The 20,429-nt window shown below is 30.5% G+C and overlaps 1 protein-coding gene across 1 annotated transcript; it reads left to right on the top strand.

The window, feature by feature from the left end:
- The first annotated feature begins 304 nt into the window (after positions 1-304).
- Positions 305-19,571, top strand: LOC113385599. Its single transcript, XM_026623449.1, has 23 exons — positions 305-328; positions 624-855; positions 3,484-3,588; positions 4,660-4,784; positions 6,479-6,597; positions 6,727-6,998; positions 8,761-8,928; positions 9,238-9,356; positions 10,180-10,437; positions 10,719-10,868; positions 11,157-11,339; positions 11,414-11,617; positions 12,045-12,171; positions 12,241-12,406; positions 12,525-12,686; positions 12,805-13,030; positions 13,269-13,444; positions 13,716-13,883; positions 13,987-14,255; positions 14,366-14,622; positions 14,749-14,955; positions 15,294-15,508; positions 19,433-19,571. Exons 1-23 carry the CDS (start codon positions 305-307, stop codon positions 19,569-19,571), a joined length of 4,071 nt encoding a protein of 1,356 aa, XP_026479234.1.
- The last annotated feature ends 858 nt before the right edge of the window (positions 19,572-20,429 follow it).

Raw genomic sequence — 20,429 nt, 5'->3', positions numbered from 1 at the left:
AACAAAACAGAACTTTTACTTTTTCATTCGATTTTTGGCTTAGTTAAGTTAGATTGTTTTGTCTGTTTAATCTTTACCCGAAAAAGACAAGAAATACATATCACAACAGTGCCCACAAAATTTTTTACAACTAACAATCATTTTGACTCAGCTAAATGATCTATGCAAAAACTAATTGCTGATAAATAACTACTAATGTTCAACTTACAGCAATATAATAAACAAAGTTATCTTTGTGATACAATTAACAGTTATTATTAAAAGAATTCGAACATGAAATCTTACTTTTGACTCTTTGTAAGCAATGCGGTATACAGATCATGTTAATGTAAGGCGCAGACTGAAAGCAATAATGGAAACTTGTTCGAACAATCATACTTAAGCTTTCTTACTTTAGATCCTATCTCAAAATTAGTATGATATAGCAGATATATTATAACGGCTGTCACTATCGTACTCTGGCACAACCGTAGCAAGTCTCTCTTATTATTATTTTAGTATTACCAACAAATGGTTTGTTATATAATTTATTGGATGTATTGGCAAAATAGCATTAATTTTTTTGTCCATTTTTACAGTAATAATTCTGGCTAACAATTTCATATTTCATATCATCCTTTCAGGTAACAGCCGGCGGCACACGGCTTCCTCTGGCCGGATTTCCCGCGCCAAGGGCGGCTGTCCTAATGTGTTCAGCGGCCATGGGCGCAGAGGGTTCCGTAACATTGCAACTGAGGGAGGCCGAAGGTCCAGCGGACGCCGCAGCCCTTGGTTTCGGAGGTGTCTTGGCCCGCTTGCAAGACGACTCGGATGCTGACCTACTGGCGGACATGCTGGGCACATTGCACGCAGCCGGTACGCAAAATAATAGTCTCCGTTAGAATATTTAATCAACTTAAATTATAATTTTTTTTAACATTTTTAATTACAATCTATCACACTTAAGACATACAGTAATTGTTTTGACTTTATTATATGGATTTTTGAATGAATGACAACCCAATAGTTGTCTAATCCAATTATGAATAATTAACTATACTCGAAATATTTGCTGACATTTTTATCATATACTAGCTGACCCGGCAAACGTTGTTTTGCTAAATAAGGTATATTCTAAACCATTTCTAGAGAATCAAAAATATTAATACTTTAAGTGCATAAGGATGTGTTGTTTGAATGCTATTTACAATGAGGTATTATCAAAACAATAAACCCCATTAGTTTGTCTATATTTTGTCAATACAATCCAACTGCAAGTTTTATACACTTTCTATAGAAAACATCGTATAATACAATCTAAGTCTTTTTTGATCTTTCGACATATTGATTACGTTTCAAGTTTTTTAGATTCTTTTTGGATTATGGATTTTGTGTATAATTGTAAATAATACTACTGAGCTTATACAAAATTTTTGCGAGGAGAGATAAAAAATGAATTAAGTATTACTTCTTTGACCTGCTTTTTGAAAAGTTTCAAGTTACATTCGATGAATTAAAGTAAATTTAATAAAAAGTATATATGTAGAGCAGGGTGAGACACAAAGGTCCAATTTGACTTTGAGCAAATGTAAACTATATTGTGAAAACCATAACAATTATATCACAACAAATAACACATATCAAACGAACAATTATCTGACTACGTTCAGTGAACTGACTTCTACTTCATCATTGTAGAAATGTGCTTTTTTGACGTCTTTCAAATTTTGTTACCTAGACCTTTTTATCCTATATGCGGGGTAACTTGTAACGGGCAGGTGGCAAAAGGTTTAAAGCCTTATTATAATTTTAAAGGTATTTTACAAAATAATTACATTTTTAACTAATGCTAAAACTACCAACGGAAGAAAATACTTTTATTATGGATTTTCAAAAATTACCGTTTATCTCCCCCAATTCAAAGATTATCGTTCTCAAATCAAGGTTGTAGCTGGCTATACATCTTTTTTCCTCTACTTTTAAATATTGTTGTTACAATGCTTAACTTTACTGATTTTTGGCACATCGATGGTGTACCTTTTTAATCCCGGACCTTCATATATTACTATCTATTCTGCGATAAATTCTAGGAAATTATAACTGGAAAAATGTTATTCGACAAAATGTCCATTTGATCGATACCAAATTTAGATTCTGAATTTAAATAACATAAATAAAAAGTAATATAACCTAGAAAATATTTTATAAATACCAATGAGTATACAATTATACAAATGAGATCTTTCAGAGCACCGTGTTTGAGAAAAATATGCCAAAAAGTGCATTTTCATATTAACATATCAAAAAAGTTGATATTTTGAGTCTTTAGTAACACTTGTGGCCCGTTTACTATCGTTTTTGTATATAAATAAAACTACAAACAAAACTACTTACTACAAATTCATCATAATTAAATAATATTCTCGTAAAACATCCTATTAAACGTAATTGAACATCAAGCGTTTGACATTTTACGAAATTGCCACCGTCCATTGTTTTATTTACATTACGCTTCAACAAAAATTTTCAAATTAAAAATGTAAAGTTTCTACGTGATTTTGAAATAATATCTCACCTTTTGGACATTCTCTGGATTGGCACGAATTTTTCAAGACTAAGACTGGCCAAATCGATTCAGCCGTTTTCGAGTTTTATTCGGACATTTGAAAGAGAGCTCTATTTTTATATATAAGATATACAACTATACTCACGAGTGACTATTGAGGCCATATTTGAGATCTATAACCTCAAGTGAAAATTTGACATCAAAGTTTCCTGATGGCGGGCTTTATAAGTTATATTATCGAACCAGCGAACCCGGGACTAGTTGGTGCTAGCCCACGTTCGAACCGATATCGCCACCGCTGACCCAAATTACAAAATTGATTCAAATTTTTTAAATTTTGAATGTTTGCAAGAATATTTATATTTTGAAGTTAGTTCCATATCTTATAGACGAGACTGAACACAGAATTCAAATTTCGATTATATTATCATCTCAATAAGACAGAAATTAAAAATCATTGTCTTTGTTCAGTCAAAAATTAGATCTGATGGAGCGAATTCTCGATTAAAATAGAAATGTTAAGTCAAAGAGCTATTTGATCGAGCCTTTCACACATACAACTTATCCGTTTTGGAGGTTAGGTTGTATGTCATAATATTTAACTTTGGTGAGACTTCACGTATTTGTACATCAGAAAGTTGCATTAATGATACAATTGTTATTTGACATTATCCCTTTTGGAGGTTAGGTTTTATGTGTGAAACGCCTCATTGCACTGCAAGTACATAGCTTTTAGATAGCACGTGACTATCAACTCAAACGCTTATAGTCTCGTAACACAACGTCTCTATTTTATTTGAGAATTGACCCTTAATTTACTGAATAGTAATAAGCTAAATTTATTCAATATTAAATAGGTCTATTTATAATAGATAAAGTAGTTCATTTGGTGTTTAGTTTTGTTATATTTTTTATACTTTGTCTTGTGACCAACACAGGTGTTGTTGATGCAGAAGGTGGCGGCACTGCTTCCTTTGGCATCTTAGAGGCATGTCCTGATCAGGAATTGGCCATCCTCGGCAGTCCTGCTGAACCTGAACAAGGTACAGTAATAGCTAAATCATTATATAAAAACTTGAACCAAACCCATTTTCCTGTATTTGGCAGCAGATTTTTTTATTTTATTTAGTAGGCAATTTCTGGCGAACCAATAATTTTATACGAAAACCTATTAATTTAACATTATAAATAATCAAAATATTTTCTGGTTAGGTTTCAGATACAGCATAGATTGTGGTATAAATAAACAATAAACAGCCAACTTGTTCAAGTAACTTTTAAAATTTAGAAAATTATAATGCCCAAAAAGTATCTATGAATTCAATATTTCTAATTTATAATTTCTAATAAATTGATCTATTATATATAGATTGATTATAGCTAATACAATTATTTGGCGTGTATTTTTCTATATGACTTTAAATTGTTACCTTTTATCACAAGGTTAATGCTCAATTACCTTTTTATTGTTTTCTGACGTTAATCCATCTAATGTTATGTTACTAAAATTGCATTTATGTATTGGTACTAATTCACGTATCTTTCATTGATATTTACTCTTTTAATTCTAAACATTCAATATCGTCATTTTATTTCATAAATTATTATAAAAATTTTTACTGGTAACTGAATTAAACTCTATTGTAAGGTAAACTGCTTACTTAAGTTAAACATCTATTTTCTACCATATTTCATATATATAGTTCAATTTTTATTAAAAATATATTATAAGAAACCATATCACCTGAATTAAAAGTACTTAATACAATTATTTAAATTCATTATTTTAAATTATCCATTGTAAAACGTGCATTAAAATAAAAGAGTTGTAGTAAGTAATTTCCTCCAACTACAAGACCAATTAAAATGTTCTACCAAGGTTTATCATTAAGACCATCAAAGCATTTTCTAGAATTACAAAGTGAATAACACTATTCCAGTACCAAGGTAGCATTCAAATTCGAAACGGATCGCTATCCTTAGATCTTTGCTTGTATCCACAAAGGACTTGCTACTGAAAGGACACGTCGTGTAATTGAATTAATGATTATTATTCAACTGTAATACTAATTGAAATAAATTTTGATGAATTGGATGATTATTTTCAATTACAGCAAGTAGCACGGCGGAACCGGTAGCAACCACAACAACTACGACGGAGACGGCTCGAATTCAGGCGGCGAAGAGGCCGAGGCCGAAGGCTGCCTCGCCGACGAGGCAAGGACCGCAACAGTGCCAGGTTTGAAATATTAGATTAATTTCACATCTACATTATCTTATTATTTAACTCCAAAAATGTACCTAATTTGTGTAGGATTCTTGCTTTCATACTTTTTATAATTATTATGGGACCGATACTGCTGCGTAACAGACCATTGTTATGGCAAGGCTATGTTATGAAGAAATTTCCATACAAATTTGTTCTAAATATTGACATATGCCACGTGGTTGCAATGCAGTCAGGCGATTTTTTCAGGTTGTCAGATAAAAAACATAATCTAGAATGTCAAAAAAGCGATGTTACATAACAGGGTCTTTCTGACCCAGCTTCATAACATACGAGTGACGTTGGAGTTTATGTGTGAAACGCCTGAATGCACAGCAAATACATGACATTTTGCCACTATTCAGTATGATTCAGTTGCATAATGTATGGGAGTTAGAGCATAACACAGCCTTGCCATAACATTTATCTGTTATGCGGCAGAATCGGTCCCTAAGAATTTATCTTCATAGTTATATAAGCTGTAAAATAGTGTTTACTATCAATATGCAAGTATTCAGAATGAAATTATCAATCCCTCAAGATCAGGCCGATTTACATGAAGATAAATCTTTTCAATTATATACTATTAGATTTTTACAATTACTATCAGCTAAATATAATATTTTTTGATATATAAATATAAATACATAGAGAACGACCCATTTGTTGTCAAATCGAAACGGGGTGATAGTATTCATATTAACTAAAAAAAATATCTCACGTTGTTTGGAAACATGAGCTTTTAGGTGCAACCTAAAGCTTTGGTGAAATTATCACCATTTTTTTATTATTGTAGTTAATTTTCACTAATTATGTTCATTTAAACTTTAGAACCGTAACCGTGAATAACATTTTTAGGATCACAGTCCAAAAATACCACAATTGCTTCAAGTTTTCAAGAATTAAGACTTTTTGTTAAACTATATATCTAAAAATGTTAAAATAGGTCGACTTTGAGAGGCCTTTCTTTAAAAATAAGTTAAGTGTGTTGGCACGTTTCATCAAATTTTAGCGCCATTATTCAGTATTGTAAAATGGTAAAAATTCCGAATAAACAAATAAGAACCTAAAAATGACTTGTTTTTTGCTAGTATAAAATAGAAATTCACAAGAGTGGTATTGATCGTTTTTTTACCCGTTAGCTCCTGATTTCAAGGAAACTATCAATAGTTGTTTTAGTCTGATTTCTGGTACCAGCCGAAAATTAAAAACAAGCTTGTCATTGCACAAATTGCTGATCATCTTAGCCTCAGTCATCTTTTAAAAGAGAATATTTATGAATTCTTGCTGTTCTCTCCATTTGACCAAAAAGTACTCTAAAAAAGGCACTAAAAAATTTCGGATGTGGTTTTTCTTCCTCAGTTTTTAATTATCTTCTTCCAAAATTTTCTTAAGACTTTTGGTGTGTGAATGTGAATTATACAGTAAATAGATTGTTTTAAGTGTGAACTCTCTCTCCATCAAGTATATTTTCATAGCGTTAGTAAGAATTTGAGCTTTTAAGTAACTGCTGCAACATTTTTTAAACGGATTAAAAGTTACAACGGTTTTGTACGTCATGTGAATAAATGTCGTTTTGTGGAACGTTTGCACCTCAAAAAAGGGGTGTGTGACGTCCACTGTACGAGGTATCACTACATATTAAAAAATATTATTCCTTCTTATAGATGTGCAGCAAAGTTTTTGGAAACGCTTCTGCTCTGGCAAAGCACAAACTGACACATAGTGATGAGCGCAAATACGTTTGTACTATGTGCGCTAAAGCATTCAAAAGACAAGACCATCTGTAAGTACAATTAACTTTGAATATTACCCAAATATAAGTTATTTATTAAATTACTTATACATAGTATTGAATTATCATACGTAGTACTTTTAATTATCAATATTAATTCGAATGTATTTTATTTTTCAGAAATGGTCATATGTTAACGCACCGGAACAAGAAACCCTATGAATGTAAGGCTGAAGGCTGCGGCAAATCCTACTGCGATGCACGATCCTTACGGCGTCATCGAGAGAACCATCATGGTTCCTCAACGGCAACAGATGGTTCAAGTGGAAATCAGAGTGCGGTTAGCGGCAGCAACACCGCCAGCAGCAATAATAACAATAGTGCTTCCAATGCCGAGACCGCGGCGGGATCGCCTTCCGCCGCGAGCTCGTTATCCCCATCCACAGCATCAGGTAATAATAGTAATAGTTACGTATTTTCTCACGTGTAGGCAAGCTTCTTCACCTATTTTATCTGCCAGCAGTTACCTGTGTTTAAATTTTCAAAATTTTCTATTTCTTTACTACAATTTTTCTATATTATTTTTTGCTTTAAAAGTTGAATTTTAAGGCAGATCACTGATGCTTCTTGGTTTGTCAATAAAAAGACTTCACATGACGATCTGAATATAATTTTATAGACAGCGTAAAAAAATTAAGCATTGTTCAACATTTTCTGAAACATACTAATTATATAGTCGCTCAAGTCTAGTTTAGTTTAGTTTAGCTATAAATTAGTTTTAGATTAGATTAGTTATAGATTAGTTTCAAAAATATTGAATAAGATTATCCCAAACGACAATATTCAAGGCATCTCTAATCTAACTTTATTACATCTTTGGAGAACCATGCTTGATGAATCACTTGATTGGATCATTTGGTGAACCAATTGGTTGTCACTAGGGTTTGTCGGTTTTCAAAAACCGGTTTTTAAAACCGTTTTTTTTGCAAAAATTATGGATTTCGAAAACCGGTTTTTTAGTGAAAAAAGTCGGTTTTCAATGTATAAATGAAAATGACAAATATAGCCAAATACAAAAGATAGATGAAAGCGTTTTGATTCTTGAAATCATATCGGTTCAATAGCATTTGGAATCTTATCAATCTGCAATGGTTCCCAGAATGGTTTTGTGTTATCTTTTGACTAATGTATATATTAATTGAGATTTTCATACCAGTGTTAATATTAATTTAAATCAGTTTGACTTCTTGAAGGAGTAACTTACTCTACTCAAACCTAAAAAAAAAGAGTTTTAAACCATATAAGCTACACATTAAAAAACAAAAAACTTATAATTATTATATCAGGCTTTAAAAACAATTAAGCATAATTTGGTTGCAAGTATGAGAGTATTTTCTATTTTAGGAAATTTTGTGAGTAAACAAAGGTCACTTTTAAGTAGCAATTCGATAGACGTTATCAATTTTTTAAATCATATATTATTAAACAAAAAACAATTAGAATGTTTAAAATTAATTAATCAATATTGCTCGAAACAGAAATAAAAGTTTAGCTGAATTGTTTTTAAAACTAAAATTGATATTAACAAGTATGTATCAACATGTATCTAATTTTTAAAATTTTTTTTATTTAATGAATTTTTTTTATTTAAAAATATGTTATTTTTATTTATTCGAAAACTTTCCTTTCACTATAATAAAAATATTTTCATTCTTATATGTGAAAACGATGCATGAATAACGAATAATTATTTTCAAAGTTATTTAATCAAGATAAACTATTTCTACTAATTAAAATAATTTTGTTTACTATCTATATAATTGAACAATAAATAAATTCAGTCAAATACTATTCTAAATTACACTAAACTTGCAAATAAATTACAGAATATTCGAGCAAAAATTTATTTTTTATATAAAATTCGAAAACCGGGTTTTTAGTACAATTAAAATTCGAAAACCGGTTTTCTGAAATGTCGGTTTTTGTATAAACCCTGGTTGTCACTCATTGAAGTGACAACTATTGATATACAAAAAATTAGAACAATAATTTCATATGTGTATTCATAATTCAACTAAATAGCTCATCAGCTTTGTATTCTGATTGCTATTGTTTTATTTTTGTATTATAGATATATTCTCTATCATAGATTAGATTACTATTTATTATCATGTTTTTTGTTTTTTAAGTAAAAATTTTTTTATTAATTTTCAGGTGATGCATCATCACCTCATGGTTCTTCCTGCATCCAGTACGTGGCTTCTCCAACTCAGTCTGGTCATCGGACAGCAACAGTAAGCCACCGCAGCAGCACAAATCATACACATTCACGTAGTAATTCCACAAGCTCGACAGCAATTAGTGCTGGCGCAGGCAATGAAGGTGAGAGTTTTAAACAATTGAAATAATTTAGAAAGTATTATATGATTGAAATTTTTGATAGTTTATGTTTTGATTTTTTATATGTTATATTTCATATTTTTTAATAAATATGAGTTAACCCTGATTTTATCACCTTACCTTTTTAACTAGATAGACCTAATCTACTCTATTTTTTTCTATAATTGAGTTTAATGCTATTTAATTAGTACAAATGATTTATTATGTTACACAAAAATAATATTTAGCACTAATAGTTTTTAATAAGTTAATTTAATTTGTATATCAATTATTTATTATTTATTTATTTAGGTTTGACAACGCAGCAATTAGAACTTATAAGCCAAATTATGCAGCAGACAAAGCAGCAGTCTTTACAGCAGCAAAATATTAATAGAAACAACAAACCTCCAAGAACGTGGAATATGCAGGTGGGGTAAAAACTACGGACATGTTTTTATTCTGAAATTAACCGTTTCAAATAATAATTGAAATTTTTATTAGGTAAACTTACTCATTTATTATGTCAATCCATCTAATTTCTATAAATGAATATAAAAACAGCCATACTTTGTTAATGACGTGCGAATATTAGCAGCATTTCCATAATATTAATAATAATAATATATAATATTAATTAATAAATTAATATTTAATATTATTTTGTTTTTGATAAAATAAAAATATAAATAGTGTTCTGTATTATTGATAGTTAATAGCGAAGAATTGTACCGCAATATTTCAGGAGAGATTTATGATTTTAGCGCTCACTGTCGGTTGCAAATTTATATGAAAAAAGTCCCCGAGTATATATTTAATTCTGCTCAGTAAAATTTGTTCGATTAGTTTATATGTGTCTAATCTATAATGTGTCAATTTCTATAATACTGTCTAAAAAGATTATTGTCCTAAATATTGTCCTTGAACTCTTAAGGGGAATGAGACTTCTCCAATGACCATATCGTCATTGATAATTCGTTGCTAATCAGATATTAAATGATAAATAAAACTGTGCAGATCACATTTGTTGGATACCAACTGCAACTGATCTTGTCAAAACTCTCACGTTTGTGATATAGGGAAAAATAATAATTTGTAACACATCTATAGAAGTCAAAACTTGTTAAAATCAAATATTGGTTGAGCATAATCAACTATCTTATTGATGTCATTATTTAAACACAATTTTAAATTTTTTATTTTTTATAAATCATTTCTCAATAAACAAATATACATTCTGTGTCTTTGTTCCAGACACAATTGCAGCAATCACAGAAAAAAACAAATAATGTGACATCAACAACCGCCGTCACAAGTACCAACATAGCAACAGTGAAAATATCCAACGGCAGCAATGGCAACAGCGTTCATAGCAGTGTTTCTGATGCTAAATCAGGAACTGTTGATCAGTTAGAACCGAAACCGGTTGAATGCAATTTATGTCATCGGAAGTTTAAAAATATACCAGCTCTTAACGGACATATGAGGTTGCATGGAGGTTATTTTAAAAAGGTAATCATATCGATAATAGAAAGGTTGATACCATCAATATCTATCTTGGCAGCAATAGAAGAGTTGATACCATCAATATCTATCTTGGCAGTATCTTAAAACTACTTCAATTTAAAATATACTAGTGCTTTACCTGTCAACCTTTCAAATCAATTAACAGCGTTTTTATGATATCCATTCGTTGATACATCATAAATATATTCAAAAATTTAGTTAGCACAATTATATGTTTACAGTTATTAGTTTTACATTGTATGTTATTAATTTAAGTATTGATTTAGGATTCTGATAATAAAAAACCTGATAAAAAAGAATCAGCGTTGCCTCCATTACAAACTGCAAGTCAAAGTGTTCGTGCTCTGATAGAAGAAAAAATTATAAGCAGACAACAACGCAGTACTGTCACAACACCCACTTCTACAACACCTCAGGTAATAGATGTTTTAATTCTCCAATCATTTAATTATTATTTAACATTTTGAATTGTAATATCTGGTACTTCGATGTTAATTAACATAGAGTAACAGATTTTAATTGCGCATTTGAAATACTTAAAAAAATAAAATAAAGCTTTGCCATTGGCTTGCTAACTTTTTAAATGCTGAATCCAAATATTTTGTATTTTTGTAATAAATTTAACCAAGCGTTAACAAAATTATTTTGTACTAAGATAATATTTTAACTGAATCTCTTGTGATTAATTAAAGTATTTTTTTAAGGTGCAGCAGGTTGCCCGTCAGCAGGTTCAACAGATAATAAATCGCAGCAGTGATTTTGCTGTACCTGCGACTCCTCCAAGAAGAAGTTCAGAAGGAGAAGCGCAATACACTGAACCTACCACTACGACAACAAACAATGGAAAGGACGCCACACTCATAGAACTCCTCAAACGTGGAACCAAGGTTAGTTTATCGATTTAATAGGTTATAGTAACTTTTTAACAATTATCTTATTATTTTGTCTGAATATTCCACAGCTCCAAGTAAAAAGATCTCTGTCAGATTCTGGTGCATCAGCTTCCGTCCAACTTAATCTGCAGCAGACAAATACAACAACTGCCAGTGTTACAGCAGGAGAAGTATTTACGTTAGCTTATCAAAATCCAACCACTGGAAGTACTAATACTTTTTACACCGCTGGTGATGAGGTATATGTCCAAGATACTGCGATGCTACTTCAGGTAATTAGAATTTTTGCAAAAGATATTAATAATAACTATTACTATTTTTTCACAAATATATTCTTAAGCAAATATTTACTATTTTTATGCTGATTTATCAAAAACGAATAAATGTGAACGAAAACCAATATTATACATTTATGCAAAGTTAAGAAAAATATTTATAACAAAATGCATGCAGATTTTATGGTAAAAACTTCTTTCATTATCAAATTTAAATGCAATAATCTGACAAAGTGCTTTTCTATTACATATATATTAGTACTTTTGTTAGGTACCATTTATTTTTCAAATTTATCGAGTAGTTATCTGCGCAATTTTCGTCAATAATATAGACATTTTTTATCACTACTTATTATTAACTTTGATAAGATAAAAAATTAGTATATTTTTATCTTAATACTTTAAATAAATATTATTAACTTAGGCGGTGAATTCCATTCAGTTATTGCAGCAGGAAACAGATTCCGAAGAGCAAGAGACCTTACAAGATATAGCGAGTTTAGAAGATTATGCTGCAGTTTCTGCTGATCTTGATGTCCAAAGCCCTGAAGGTAAAAAATAAATTTAGTGCAATAATAGTTTAAAAAATTTACTGTTGCTCAATATCAATTCCATTTTAGGTTTTTCAGCCAGCTCCGGTTGTGGGACCACAGGGTCTTTGTTTGCGCCTGTGACAAGAGAACTAAGGGCTGTACTGGATTCACCACTTCCAGAAGGGCTCGCAGAATTAGGAGCTTATCAAGATCCTCCACATTCGCCGAAAGATCTTGCGGCTTACCAAAAAGAGTAAGTTGAAAATTCTTCTCGATCATCGATCCGACTCATCACTGATGCGTATTAGCATTTCTAAGTGTTGGTACATATTCTTTATAAAACATTGTAATTTTATTTAAAATAATTGCAGATACCTAATGTACACTGGTTCACCACCATCGCCCTTGCGTTATCCTTGTGATTCGCCTGGTTTAGGCTATCCCACGCCTCCAGCATCCCACGAGACTCAGGCTTCACAACATTCGCTTGATTTGCAACAGCAACAGCAACATACATTAGATCTTCAACAAGAGTAAGTTACTAATATTTGATTCAACACACTTGTACCAAATCGATTTAATTATCAAGTAAAACAAATATTATTTAGTTCCTAATTTACCAGATGGCTAATCAAATAATTATTTTTAAAGACTTCAACAGCACAGTGCACTCGATCAGCAACAGCAGCAAAACACGTTAGACCAACATTCGTTGGAATTAGAACAACATACACTTAGTTCTTTAGAACGAAATATAGAACAACAACAAAGATGTTTCTCTTTGGAAGAAGCCAGACAAAGCAGCAGTCCCCTATCTGCTGCATTCTTTACCGCAACGATGTCCAGCGCCGAAGAAGTTGAAGAAGCTCTGGAAACTGTGAGTGATCAAAAACATGAAAGTTTTATTATATTTATTTTATTTTATTTACGTGTTATAAAATAATATTTCATTAATTAGACAATCTATTAATCTACTAGTTAATTAAATTCTTAATTCTTAAATTCTTTGTCTTAATTAAATATTTCTTTATAATGTAGAAGAAACTTTAATTCTTATATAAATTCAATAAATAATTTTATGTTTCCTTAAAATACTAAGATCATTTTACTTTTAGGTTTTACCTGGAGAAATGGATGTCTATGACCCACAAAGCCCGTTACAAATGTCATATTTGCAAACTGCTCAACAAATGATGATGCCCAATTCAGATGATCCACTATTGTCAAGCAGCCCTAAAGATTTTGCTGGAAGGAAAAAGTTTGAATTCATTAATCGAAATCTAAGACGCGGGTATGTTTTCCATTTCTAGCGTATTGACTTCTAACATCGTTACGAGGGAATTTTTATAATAAAGCATAGTTCTTGACAAACGAAGTTGATAAAATATCTTAAGGGTTGCTTTACCAGTAAAAATCGATTTATTTGTACCAAGCTTTTGTAAAAACAAAAATGTTAATTTTACTTTTCAGTGTTAATTAAGCATTTTGCTGGGTCTCACAAATAAATAAATATACAAATAAATTTTTCTTTACTTTTCAATAAAAAAGTTGAATTACTTCAGATATTCCTACGTGGAAAGTGGGTCAAAAACTGATGATTCAAATAGCTACATGTGTGAATCTGTAACCCGTTCCCGAAAACGACCACGTTCTTTAGAAATGTGGTCTGGGGACGCAGATACTGAAACAGGAGAGATAGCGCCTTGCTACCGAAAATTATATTGTTCTAGGTTTGTACATTAAATAATTCTATTAAAAATATTTGGTCACCTGATTCACATAAACATTTGAGGTAATTAAGAGTAATAAAACAAAATATTATTATTATTTCAGACTCAAAGCTGGTCTTAGCGGACCTCTACAGTTTACGCCTGCACCTATGCTTGATCCAGACAGGTCTGGCACCGGTCTGTTTAGGCAACTTGGAATAAACATTCAACAAAATAGTGCTGAATTAGGAGAGAGTTCTGAACCAATGATTAATATAGGTACAGCATACCAAGCATCAATACCTGAATGTTCCTCTCTTAGAGAAATGGATGATCCAATTAGGGAGCATTTGCTATGGGATCCTGGCATAACCAACGATTCTGATGAACAAGGTAATGAATTTATACTCACATAATAAATAAATACATTTAATTTAATATGCAATTAGATTTTTTGCAGTTGAAATATTTTCCTAAATTTTATATGTACTTTTTTGTTACAGTTGACCGTTACATACGTTTTTGCTCCGCTCCTTCATCAACTTGGAGCAGCGGCTCTTTAGGTGAGGAAGAAGCTTTACTTGAATTGATGAGACGCGGCGGCAGTACAACGGTAGCTAAAGCGGCACTCATACGAAGTGGAGCAGGAAGGTCTATTGCTGCGGCAAGCGAACCTACAACCTGGACGAGGGACGAAGTTGATGCTTTCCAAGCAGGAGTGATGCGGTGGCGGAAAGACTTTGGAGCAATTTCCAGAGAGGTTGGTAAATTGTTAAATATAAACAACCTTTAGAAGTAATATTATCTGAAGTTTTACTAGAACTGTGATCATTGTAGTAAGTCATAAAACAATTTAATTTATTTCTCAAATAAATTATTCTTTCAGATTGGAAATAAAACTGTCAGTCAATGCGTTGCATTTTACTACATATGGAAGAAAGTAGCTGGTGACTACAAATCCTTCTTTCCCACTCAGCGGGTTCCTGTGCAAGAAGATACCATGGTTACAGCCCATTCAACGGTCACTGCCAGCGGAGTACCAGCTGTAGTTGACTCCAGACCTCACCATTGCGAAATGCCTGATTGCTCTGCAGTAAGTAATAAAACATACAAAACAATTCCACTTTTTCGGAGTTTTCATGTAGTTAATATGAGAACTACTACTGTTTTTAATTACTTCATCTGCGTAACGTGTTTCATTGTATTTTGTAAAATTGGAGACGTACCAAGATGCAACTACAATATTACTTAAACTTTTCAAATGTATGCTTTGGATATCAAAAATATTGGACTTACTTTCAGCCCCTTAGCTCAACTTTTATTGTTACATATTACATAATTTGTAAACTCTTAAAATGCTTCATCTTTACAAAGTTTATAAAACTAAATATATTGACCATGACTTCTTATTTTTATCAATTCTATCCCCAGAGCTTCAGTTCCCGAGCAGCCCTTCATGGCCACACCAGAATCCACTGTAGTGGCGCAGGAGGTAATTCGGCAGTGTCTCAGCAAACAGCAAGCAATAATGTTAGTCATACTGCAAATGTGTGTACTACAACATTGACAGGAACTTCATTGCTGCAGCAGCAATTAACCGCCCACGATCAGACCGCGGATGAGTACCCTTGCAGGATCTGTGGAAAGTACGTATAAGTAATTATGATATATAAAAGTAGATTAAATTAGGTATTCAAAGATACGATTAAATGATTCTCCTCGTTCTTTTATATATAGAAACATATATAGGATGAATAATTACATATTTTTTTCAAAGTTTTCTTTTGTGCTTTAGTTGTGTTATAATTATTTAATTATTTTTTAGTTTTATAACGATTAAAATATTGGAGTAGACGTAACTGATCAAAGGCAGATATAATTTTATTAATAAATATTATTTGAATGAAAATTCAAAACATTTTACCAAGATAATACCAAAGTACATATACAGGACCTCCCAGGACTCAACTTCAAGACGAAACGAGGTGATAGTATTGATCGTAACTTTGTGAAAAAAATTAGAAAACAAATTCATTCTATGAAGTTTGAAAGTTACGAGCTTTTAAGTACAACCTCGGTAAAACTATGAATATTTTAGATTATTGTGATTAATTTTTACTAATTTTGTTTACGCTTTAGATGCATAACCGTAAATATAATTTTTAGGATCACAGTCAAAAATATTGACACAATTGCTCTAGGTTTTCAGGAATTAAGACTTATTTTTAACTGTGAATTCAAAATCTTCAAAACTGGTCTACTTTGAAGGACTCTTCTTTAAGAAAAATATACTGAAGTATTTTGGCAAGTTTCAGTACAAGTTTGCGGATTTAATCAGGGTTGTGAAATGGTAAACGTCCATGCAAATCTTGAAAACCAGAAGCAATTATGTCCATATTTTTGGCTGTGTTCCTAAAAATATTATTTACTTTTCAGTAAACACAGAGCGGCGGTAGTATTCTGAAATCCACATAAATTCCACATGAATGTCACAGCGTGGAAGACACGCTGGTGGATTTCTGATTACTACCCAGTGTTTACTGGGTTACTTATTTACTTAAAGCTTAAATAAACAAAATTAGTGAAAATTAACCACAATAACCGATAAATGTTCACAGTTTTTCCAAAGCTCTAGTTCTAGCAATTAAAAGCTAGTAACTTGGAAACATGGAGTTTTTTTTCAATTTTTTTTTGATGACAGTTACGATCATTACTATCACACAATTTTGGCTTGACGTTGAGTTCTAGGACACCCATATAATTAATTATAGGAAGTCTTTGATGTTTATGATAAAATATTTTAATAAGTTTTCAATATTTCTTTTGATTTGTAGTCGAGTTTGATCAAATTATTTTGAATATCTCATATTCTTAATTTTTTTTTGTTAATATTATATTCTGTTAAACGATTTATTTAATTTTCTATTTACCTTATTTTGTTTCACCAGCCTTTTCTGTGGATTTTGATTTATCTCAAGGGATGTCCAAAATATTCGAAAACATTCAAAAAACAAAAATCAAAACAATGACCAATAAAAACGTTAAAAGCAGGTAAAATTGTTGTTGCAAGACTTCGTGTCGTCTGAACGTGTTTTCCTTTCCAAATGTGTGTTCACTAAAATGTCCAAAACTGTTGTATTTAAAACTTAATATGGAACAATCCGTAAAAATACACGACACAGAAAAGCATCTTAGAAACGATGTCAAACGTTTTATTTGTTTTAATACTGAATGAATATTTTCTATATTTGTTATTAATGCATTTACAAAGGTCTTGTAAATTTTGAGTCGAACTAACCTGCGTTATATCTTACAATTAGTGCAATTAGTTGATTTGATTTTATTGTTCATATTTATGGTTTTACTTGCTATACAAATTATATTCATTAAAAATAGTTAGTTTAATCATTACTATAAAACCTATATCAAAATTTTGCTTTTATTATAAAAATGATAGGTTTAAGAATAATGAATTATGCAATATAAATTTTCCAGAAATCTTCGTGGAATTTGTTGACTTATTGTTACGTTATAATCATTTATGTAATGTTCATTTACAAATTATTTATCTAGGATTTGTGACCGTTGCCAATATCTTATAAACAAAAATTAACAATTGTTGATAGTCTCAAATTTATCTTAACAATTATAAGAACAAAATATATTAGAATCATTTTGCCGAAAATATCCTGACAGCAAGGAGATTAGAATACATTTAAAAAAATGAAGTCTTAGTAGTTTGCTTTATAAATTTAAAAAAATACGCTGAATAACCTCTTATATTGCACACGTTCAACATAATGTATCATAAAGTAGTGCATCTTGAAGATCTGTATTAGAGATTTGAATATTATTACATATTGAAATTAAGAACTACACATTTATTAAATTTAAAAGATTTTGTGAATTCACTTAATTTATTTGAAAAAAATCATTACGATAGCCAGTCAATCAGACTCACAAAAAATCAATTAATTAGTGGATAAATTGAATTTCTAACATTATCGTACTACGAATCATAATTCACATCAATTAGTGGTCCACTGTGTAATGCAGTGGTTTTCAACCTTTTCATACCGCGACCTCCGGTGCTTATAAAATTATTTTGCTCATTTCTCAATTTATTTAATACTCAACTTATATTATAAATAATTATCAAACTACAAATTAATTTGCAACATTATGTAAAAATATAAATAAAAAATAATTATATATTTTTAATTTTTGAATATAATATTCTAGAAACAGCTGTATGCCCTTTGCGAAAATATTATGAGGAAAAAATATTATATTTCTATAATTTTTCAATACGCTTCTACTAGTTTTTATGTAAAAATATAAATGTAAAATAATTATTTATTTGTTCATTTTTTTATATTATTTCCAAATTTTTGATTAATTTCGGAAAATAATATTTTAGAAACAGCTAAATAGCCTCGCGCCTCACAGATTGGAAATCACGGGTATAACGGTTTAGACGCCGGTCTTGTAGTTTATCTAGAACATTTTACCAGAATATTAAATTTATTTAATTTTCCACAATGCTAAATTAATAAATCTTTAACGATATAAACAGTGGTGTCTTACTTTGATAATCCAGATAATTATTTCCTCAATACATCTGAAATTAATAATATTGAGGGTATGGTAGGTCATGGCTCAAAAGTCCAATTTGACTTACATCTATTATACTCAATTATAAGATATTATAACCAATTAAAATACATCACAACACACAACACGTCTAAAACAAACAACTATCCAACTATTTTTAGCAAAATTCTCATGTAATTTCTAATACAGAAATATGTTTTTTCACTACGTTTTTTTTTTAATTTTTTGTTTGTCCCTTTTTACCCCATAGACGCTTAAAGCAACAGGCGGGGGGCAAACAGATCCAATACCTCAATTTTAATTCTAAAGTGATTTTACGAAATAATATCTACATTTGGTACTTAACCAATGCAAAATATAAATTTATTTCATGAACATATTTTTCACAAAGATCACACTGCATTTACCTTGATCGGATACTTTGTAAAATATGCATCAGCAAAATTGGAATAAGTATAATTTTAATTTATCTCTTATAAAATTACTTATTTAATTTAATTTACTTTTTTGTTTACTATTTTTTTATTATTTACAGCTTACCGAAGATGAAAGTTTAGTTGTTTCTTTTTCTCAAATACGTGAAAACTTTTATAGAGGTTATTTAAAAAACTGATAAATTATCTTAAAAATCACAATACATATAATGAAACAGTTAACATATACCTAGAAATTATATTCAAGTATCGTAAACTAAATAAAAGAGATCATAGTAAAACAAATACCAACGATGGGGGTTTACTTCTCGATAACGACCTCGTAAAAATTAAGGTGTTGGCTGGTTACTCATCTTTTTCCCTCTACTCTATTATCGTTAAAAATGTCTACTTGATTTTAAAATAATGATAGTAAAGGTCTACCACCGCGGACCTGTTGGCCCCGCTCTACCCTGTATAAATATGTAGATTTATACATGCACATATGTGTGCATTTTTTAATATAAATTTATTTAATTTCAGAGTTTTCATAAAAGTAAAAAGCCGCAGTGCACACATGAAATCACACCGGCCGGTGGAGGCGTCAGATACGAATCGCTCAGGTAACAAGAATTCGACCCTGGTGCCCAGGTCGCCAGCGCCGGTTCTACCTATGTCCTAATTGCCAAAAAATTTAGCACTGAAATAAAATATCTATAAGATAGCAAGATAAATTATCGCGGTCGGGATAAATAGAATTAAATTGATGATAGAAAATATTTTGAGAAAATATTTAATTCCTTTAATTTTTCAATATGTTTCTACTTGGTTTTATCGGTTTTTAAAAACCGCTTTTCTTTCATGATAAAATTATAAAATTCCAAAACCGATTTTAAGTAGAAAATACTGGTTCGCAATAACACTAAAAAAACTGAAAATGTCAAATATATTCAAATGTGCCAGATTGATGTAAACGCTATTGCAAATCTATAGCCGATACAAAAAGATTTATAGCCTTATATGCATAAAGTATACTTAAACAACAAATAATTGATTATTTTTGAAGTTGTTTAATCTAGAACAATTATTATTTTGTCAATTGTGTATCCATTTTTAAATAGTTCTAATATTTTTATTTTTAGCTTTTATTACGAAACTATGTGTTGTGTACGTTGGGTTTAAAAGTTTTTTCATTTTCCATCGTGTCTCTATTAAAACCAAATATGAAATAGTGGTCCTAATTATATTTAACATTTACTGTGGAACTTGCAGTCTCAAAATTATATGAACTCAAAATAATTTTTCCATGATGGATTCAATTCTATTTACACATATATATTTATGAAGGATAATATTGAACATGTTCAAAACTCAATTTTATAATACATGTTAACCTAGAAGTTAATATTACTCCATGTCAATGTGCATTTAAAATTTTCAAAGTTGAAATTGTGCGAGTGGCAATTTCATTTTATAAAAGTGAAAAATCGAACATTGACTATAGAAAATGTGCGCCATCGCATATTCGCAAATTTGCTGT

This window comes from Ctenocephalides felis, unplaced genomic scaffold, assembly GCF_003426905.1.
Source record: "Ctenocephalides felis isolate EL2017-DRISC unplaced genomic scaffold, ASM342690v1 CF-g0.4_SCAFFOLD_03571, whole genome shotgun sequence".
NCBI classification, from domain to species: domain Eukaryota; kingdom Metazoa; phylum Arthropoda; class Insecta; order Siphonaptera; family Pulicidae; genus Ctenocephalides; species Ctenocephalides felis.
Note: the sequence above shows the minus strand (reverse complement) of the source record. Positions and strands in the feature narration are given on the sequence as shown.

Coding starts and splice junctions, on each gene's coding strand:
- LOC113385599 (XM_026623449.1), top strand. CDS start 305: ATGCGGTATACAGATCATGTTAAT. Junction 10,869..11,156: donor CCACTTCTACAACACCTCAG/GTAATAGATGTT, acceptor TATTTTTTTAAG/GTGCAGCAGGTTGCCCGTCA. Junction 15,509..19,432: donor CCTTGCAGGATCTGTGGAAA/GTACGTATAAGT, acceptor ATTTAATTTCAG/AGTTTTCATAAAAGTAAAAA.